The sequence below is a fragment of the Lepidothrix coronata genome, unplaced genomic scaffold, assembly GCF_001604755.1.
Source record: "Lepidothrix coronata isolate B3197 unplaced genomic scaffold, Lepidothrix_coronata-1.0 Scaffold79, whole genome shotgun sequence".
NCBI lineage: Eukaryota > Metazoa > Chordata > Aves > Passeriformes > Pipridae > Lepidothrix > Lepidothrix coronata.
The window spans coordinates 122,367-129,256 of NW_016690259.1; the positions used below are offsets into that span (position 1 = coordinate 122,367).

Sequence of the window (6,890 nt, forward strand, 5' to 3'; positions counted from 1 at the left end):
CATAAAGAGAAGTCACCTGGGTTTGTGTTAGAGAACTTTTTAAGCTGAAGGCGTTTATGTGAACTGTAAACCCCACCCTGTGAAGAACCATGCCCTGTGCTCAGAGGAGGAGACACGGTAGGGAGCAGCTGACATTTGCATGCCCGGACATCCCTGTGCCCCTCCTAGTAGTTCCTGTGTGCCAGTAACCAACACATGTTTTGAGTCCAAGTCAGACCCTGGGGTGGAGGACTTGTGAACTGGTGGTCAACTACAATTGAAACGCTCCAAACTGGGTATGATTTCTTTCATTTTCATGTGCTTGGGTACTCTTGTTGGTAACCAAAGTATAGGTGATGTATGACCAAAAGAAAAGTAGGGAGTGTTGTGGTATCAGTGTGTCAAAAAGAAGTTTTAAAAAAAACCCAAAGATTGCCAAAAGCTGGTATAAATCACTTTAATTAAAATCTTCAAATATAAAAGTCACAAGCATTGGAATAAACAAAACTGTTAGGAAAGTTCTAAAAAGAAACTACCAGGCAAATAATAACTTTTATGTTTTAGTTGTAAATTACATAATAATAATAACAATAATAATAAATTATTCACTTTATGTAAGACTTTTCACTCCATCTTACACTCTCTGCACTTCTTTTATGGAACCTGGACAGTGTAAACAAACAGCCTTTCTCATTTCTGATCTGTTTTATCCCCTGATACATAACCCTTCACAGAATGCATCTGCTCTATGGATGCAAACAAACACTCCTTTGACACACTAAACTTTAACATAACCCTTTTATTGTGCAGGTTTTCATCACAGCTACGAAAGTACATCTGTTTTTAAAGTCCTCTCATTAAAAAAGGTTCCCTGCCCTGAGTTGAAACCCCATGTGGCTGGTAGCATCTTTTTAAAGCTTAAAAAGGGAAGTACAGTGGTGTGGTGTTGTTTTTCCCTGCTGTGCTCACAATATCATAAGGCATTGACAGTGGTAGGGGTTACATATCTTCAAGGAAAGCAGATGCAAATAAATGTGTCTGGGAGGCCACAGGTATTGCCCAAGACCTTTTGTTACCCTGCGGACCAGCGGCCAGTGGCACATGGAACTGCAACAGGGTGGGTATGGGGAAGGCACAGCTGGGGAGAAAAGCTACCACCAACACAGATTTCTGGGCAAAATGGCTATTTTCCCAGTGGGAAGGATGTCAGCCTGGCTGGGAGTTTTGTCCTCAGGATCTCTAAGGCCACTGACATCCCTCTGATGGTTGAGGGGTGAGTGGTTTGCTCAGTCTCTTTACTATTCCATTTCCTCGAAGAGACATTAGTGAATTAGGGAGTGTAAAGCAGAGAGATCTTCACCTGCAAAAAGGTTCAGGGAAGTCCTTTCCAGCTGAACTGCCTGTGGGGTGGTGAAGGTTGAGGAGTTCTGAACTCTCACCATGGAGCCCACTGACCACAGAGGGGTGCTGGTGGGCTCCTCTCCTTTCCTCGCAGGGATGAAGCACGTTACTGCAGAGGTAGACCACCCCACAGGAATGGCCTGCATTTCATATGTCAAAAACTTGCCTTTGGAAGGCACATGGCCACAGCTCCATCTTGTGACTGAACTCAACTAGCTTGGGAAAAATGTGTGTTGCTGCCCCAAACCTGATAGAGGACCTGGTTTCTCTGCAAGGTCTTTCCCCCTGCAGGCACCCTGACCTTGGATTGCTTTCCATGTCCACACTTTCCACCCCAAGATGCCCTCAGCAACTACAACCCCTTCTTGGGCTTCCCCACATGGTATGGGCAGAGTCACAGCTGTACAGCTAAAATAAAAACCCTGCTCATCCTTTCTGAAGGCAAGCTTTTGAAGAAACTGCTTTTAGAGCTGTGCTTGCAGAAACGAGAGAGAGGGGAGATTGCAGTTCCCAGGCTGGCAGAGCCCCAAGCACAGTGTGAGAAGCTGATGTGGCTCTGTGCGTGGCCTGGAGAAGGGCCCCCTGCTCAAGTGCAGCGACACAGGCTGGACCAAGAGCAAAACCAGCCCCTGCCTGGTCTTGCTCTACCTGGATAATTCTCCTGGGAGCTGAATAAGCATCTTTCACGTACAAAATTACCCAGTGGGCCCTCATGTCTTGCCCAGCCCACAGATCGTATCAGTGCTGCCACATTTGGATCCCTTACCAGAATTAAATCCCATGGTAGAAAAGTGAATTTCTAGGATTAAAATCCCCTACTAGCCAAGTGCTTTACATTTATCCTGTATGTGGGTATTAATCATTTAAATGCAAGCAACAGCTTTGGCATTTTTGATAACATAAAAGCCGTAAGAGAAGGCTGGGAGGCCGAGTACACTGCCGGGACCAAGGGGCTTTTCGATAAGCTCTGGCAGTGTTTTGTCATCCACCATCCGTAGCACATGGCCATTCAGCTCAATAGACCTGGAGAGGGACAGAGAGACTGTTTGGGCAGCTGTGCTCTGTTTGCCATCAAGCACAAATAGCTCCGGACCTGAGTGTAAACATTAACTCAGCCCAAAGCCAAACTAAACTTCCCTCGAAGGAAGAGCATCTGCAGCACTCCCTCTGCGAGGAGTCCTTTAGAGTCTAGCACAAGCACAATGAAAACTACATGTTTCTTAGTCTTCCAGTGAGGTAAGAGCAAAGCTGGCTTTGAAAAACACAGATTTTAACTGCCTTTTCTCCTGTAATTATTAAGGTATCTTCTATGCCCATGGAGAAGATCCTTCCCATGCAGAAGCCTTAGCGATAACAAAAAAACCCCCAAAAAATCTCCAACATACAAAGCCTGAACATGTTGCTGTAAATCAGGACCCAGCATTTGGGAAAGCAATATTCCTGTGCTTGTGCAAAAGAAAAAGGACTTTGGCAGCTGGTCCAGAGCCCTGAAGCCTGCCAGAAAAAAACTTCCCAATTAACATCAAGTAAGTGTCCTTGTACCTTAGCAAGCTTTCAGCAGACTGAGTTTAGGAGACCTGATTAAACAGAAGTCAGATTTTACTGAAAAAACCCCAGATGACTGAATGGTAACCTCTTCCTCCCCCTTGCAAATTGAACAAGGGGATGTTTTAAAGACCATCTACCTCTACTCACAGCCCTTTCCACGGGGACAGGAGGAATTGCACACTTACCTGGAAAGTATATTCTCTTTGCCATGAGGCAGTAAGAGGTACTGATCCACGTGCTTGCTGGATAGGTAATCCGGTAGCTGCAAATGCTGGGTGATGTTGTAGAGGTTTAGGACAAACAGTGTCACGTCCCCTTCTCTGTACTTTGGGCTGCAAGGCAGGAGAGAAAGAGGTTTCACATAAATGATGTGCGACCTTGCACCATCCCAAATCGCGTTTGTTGGCCTGGGGGGGGCCATGGGCTCAGTTTTTGGGGTATTTGGCCCTCTCTAGAGGCTTACTTGAGGGTGTTCGTGCAGTGGAGGTAGACACGGAGCTTCCTCTCATTGGCTCCTGCCAGGCCGACCTGCAGCACCTTGGTACCCACCAACCTCTTGTAGAGCAGTGAGAGCCAGTAGTCCTGGGAGGCACAAAAACACATGTAAGCCCTTGTGTACATGCCAGGTACTCCACATGGTGCCTGACATAACATTCATTTTGCTCTAATTTCAGGGGGGTTTCACCCATAGCTTTTTGCTTTACCAAGTTTTTCACCATATCTATTTAAATTCTCACAAACAGCATAACTAAAGAGGAAACCTGCCTCCAACCTGCAGAACAGCTGTGTTTACAAGGTACCTCAAAGTCATTTTCTCCCTCATATGCAACTATCAGAGCTCTTCCTACCGGGGAGAGACTGTTTAAATTTGGGAAACACCCTACTGCAGGGCTCTCTGTAGCACCTCAGGGCTGAACACAGGGAATAAGCTGACCTTCCTGCAGGAAAGCTTGTGCCTAAAGTACAGACAAGATGCTAGGAAGAAGCCCCCAACAACTTTAACCCCTTTCATTAATGATGTGCTTTTGAATAGGTCTCAGAATTGATTTCTGAACCTCAGTGATGCGTGCATCTTCTGACACCCCAGAACGATGCCTCAGAGCAGGGTGACGCCCAGTGCAGACTCATTTTTTCCAGATCTTTCCAGGCTTTCAGAGAGCTTCTCCCAGCAAATCTGTCTGTCTTTGAGGCTTTTCTAGAAGGAAAACTGTCGTGTTTTTCTCCTGACTCACCATGAGCCTGGGAAATTACTTTTCCTATCAGCCTTCATGCTCAGCCCCTCTGCAAGGAGGTGCAGCCTTCAGACACTGCTGTGCTTCTTTATTTCTGTGCTAACTACAACTGATGGACCTGGGTCCAGATTTCCCTGCCTCAGAGGCATAATTAGCTTGATTAGCATCTGTACTGCCTGTAGGTGAGGAACAAGGCACATAGTTTTGGTCCAAATTAAATCTATTTTAAATGAAAGAATAAAAAGCCCAAAGCAACAAGCCTGACAATGCAGCCTCTAGCATAAGGACCAGCTGAACAACAGTGATGGAAAATCCCCATATGCTGGGTTTTCTTTCAGGTGGTCTCTATGGCCATCTGTGAAAATCACAATGTGGAAACAGAAAAATGAGAGGAAAGCTAAAAAGAAAGATGCTATCCTCTCACCCCAAGCTAAGTGCTAGTAGTGCAAAGAAACATGCTGTACATGCAAGAACAATGTATAGTTCAAATAATGAAGTTTCATCACAACAGAATGTTATTTCCTAATGAATCAAACTATACTAAATGTATATTTCAATTCAATTATCCTTCAGCCACTACTGAAGGCTGAATATGCTCATGAGCTACAAAATGCTTGAGTCTTGACTTCATGCTGGCCTGGTTTTCACCTGGGATATAATTTATTTTAATAACTTGTATCACTTCTGTTTAAAAATTACTCATCACTCAGCTGAGGAGTACTCGAAAAAAAACAGTCCATCTAGAAAAGCCTTGTGAGCTCCAGAAGTATCTGCATACAAACCCGAGCATCAGGTCCCACAAATCAGTCTCTGCTGTGCTGAAGAGTGGCTGCATTCCTGCAATTGCAGTAAATATCTTGTATATATAATATTTATGTAATATGTTAACCCATAATGAAACGAGATAACTTTAGGTACAAGTTGCAACTATTCAACAAAAAAAAGGTGTTGTTAAAATAGCTGACTTGTGCCTCCCCAGCCAGTGCTGCCTGTGCAGAAGTACCTGCTGCATTCGGGTGGTGTTAGGGGGGTTCCTTACGTACTGGCAAAGGCTCAAAGTTGGCATCCACCAGGTGGTAGGTCCCTGCCCCGAAGAAAACCTGTCTCATCACCACATCAATCCCCTTCCTGGCTGAAAGCCCGAGTTTGTCCAACCACCTGCCAAAAAATGAGGCAAATATCATGCAGATGAAATTGCTGACCTCAGTTGCACTCTATCGCCCCTCTCCGACCAGCTTGGGAAGCAGAAAAGCAAGAATTAGCACATGATGCTGACTTCCTTAAAATCACACAAGTAATTTCAATTCAAATCTTCCATGATTACATTAAAAAATAATTTCAGACCACCTCTGGAAGTCTGAGTTGGTGGGAACAGTTGCTCCATTCCCTTCTCTGCAGACAGTGGAAAACAGGAGCGGCAGTGGATGCTCCTGAACTGGCCAAAGGTCTGAAGGCTGAGGGAAATCATCACACCAATGACAAGGTTGCCTGTTGTTAACCAGCTTTGATGTTGTGACCTACCAGATCCTGATGAAAAGGTCATCACATTCCAATGCAATTTTATCTCCCTGAATGTGCAAACTGATCAAAGTTCTAATAAAAGTATGAATTCTTTAATTTCAACCAAATGCTATAGTTAGTGTCCTTGGAGAAAATTGTTTTTATGACTAAATTGGCTTTTGATTGGTTATTTCATGGTGGTCAAAGGATGGCATAAGAAAAGGACACCTGTGTGTCTTTCTTTCCTCACAAAAGGACAGAGTTGGAGTTGCAGATTTGAGGGCAGAAATATAGCCTTCTCATGCTTCTCATCCCCCATTTCCTGTGGGAATCTGCTATTTCCTGGGCATACACTGAACCTCAGGCACAGGGGAAGCACAGAGGGAGTGATGGGAGGGTTACAATCCTCAACCCGCCCATTGCCTGCACTCCCCAAGGAAGCCTGAGGAAGCCACATTCCTCCATGGTGCAGGTACACAGGCCCTTCAGCAGGTAAAATGTGTAATTCCCCCACACCTGGGACATGGCACTCACATAAAGCCAGCAACATAAGTGTTGGACAGTCTGGGAGCTCCCCCTCCGTAGGCAGAGCTCGTCTCTCCCAGCCAGACCTTCTTGTTGGGTACGGTCCCATCAACAATCTGGCCAATGTAGCATTAGAGAAGAAGAGAAAGGGACAACAGTTAAGTTTTTGGGCTGCTGAAATAAGTGACATTTTGTACTTTAGCCAAAAGCCTTTGTATGGTGTTTGCATTTAAGGGATATCACCAGATGAGATGCGATATCACAGAAATTTTTATCAAAAAGACTAGAAGTAGATTTACATCCCACAGCCTCCAAAACCCATGTAAAATAAGAAAAACATCGCTAAAATCCAGGTCCTGTAAATCTTGTGCAGAGTAGTGCTGTATTCTAAGTTATAATGTTCTCAGGATCAAAAAATACAAAAAAAATGGGGTGGGGGGATGAAACGACCAAAAATTACATCCCTGAGCAACAACTACCTCAATAAATGGAAATGTTGTAGGTGTGTGATGCATCTGGCACCATGCTTGCTGCCTGGCAAACTGTTGGAGCTCATTCATTATTAGTATAGTTAATTTTAATTTATTTTATTTTTTTAAGTTTACAATGTCAGCAGCAACCAAGCTTTGAGGACCCCTGTTCATTGCTAGGAAGAAATTGTGCTTCTGGAAAGTTTGCTGACCCCCAGGAAGAATGGGCACAGTG

The 6,890-nt window shown here is 44.6% G+C and overlaps 1 protein-coding gene across 1 annotated transcript in view; it reads right to left on the minus strand.

Moving 5' to 3' along the window:
* Nucleotides 1–420: 420 nt before the first annotated feature.
* Nucleotides 421–6,890, minus strand: part of HPSE (heparanase) — a 14,973-nt gene continuing 8,503 nt past the window's right edge. Inside the window, exons 8-12 of the mRNA XM_017820184.1 lie at nucleotides 6,195–6,301; nucleotides 5,204–5,318; nucleotides 3,392–3,510; nucleotides 3,114–3,260; nucleotides 421–2,403 (exon numbers count right to left, since the gene is read on the minus strand). Of these exons, the coding sequence (XP_017675673.1) occupies nucleotides 2,244–2,403; nucleotides 3,114–3,260; nucleotides 3,392–3,510; nucleotides 5,204–5,318; nucleotides 6,195–6,301 (648 nt within the window). The 3' untranslated portion in view covers nucleotides 421–2,243. The remainder of the gene's footprint in view (nucleotides 2,404–3,113; nucleotides 3,261–3,391; nucleotides 3,511–5,203; nucleotides 5,319–6,194; nucleotides 6,302–6,890) is intronic.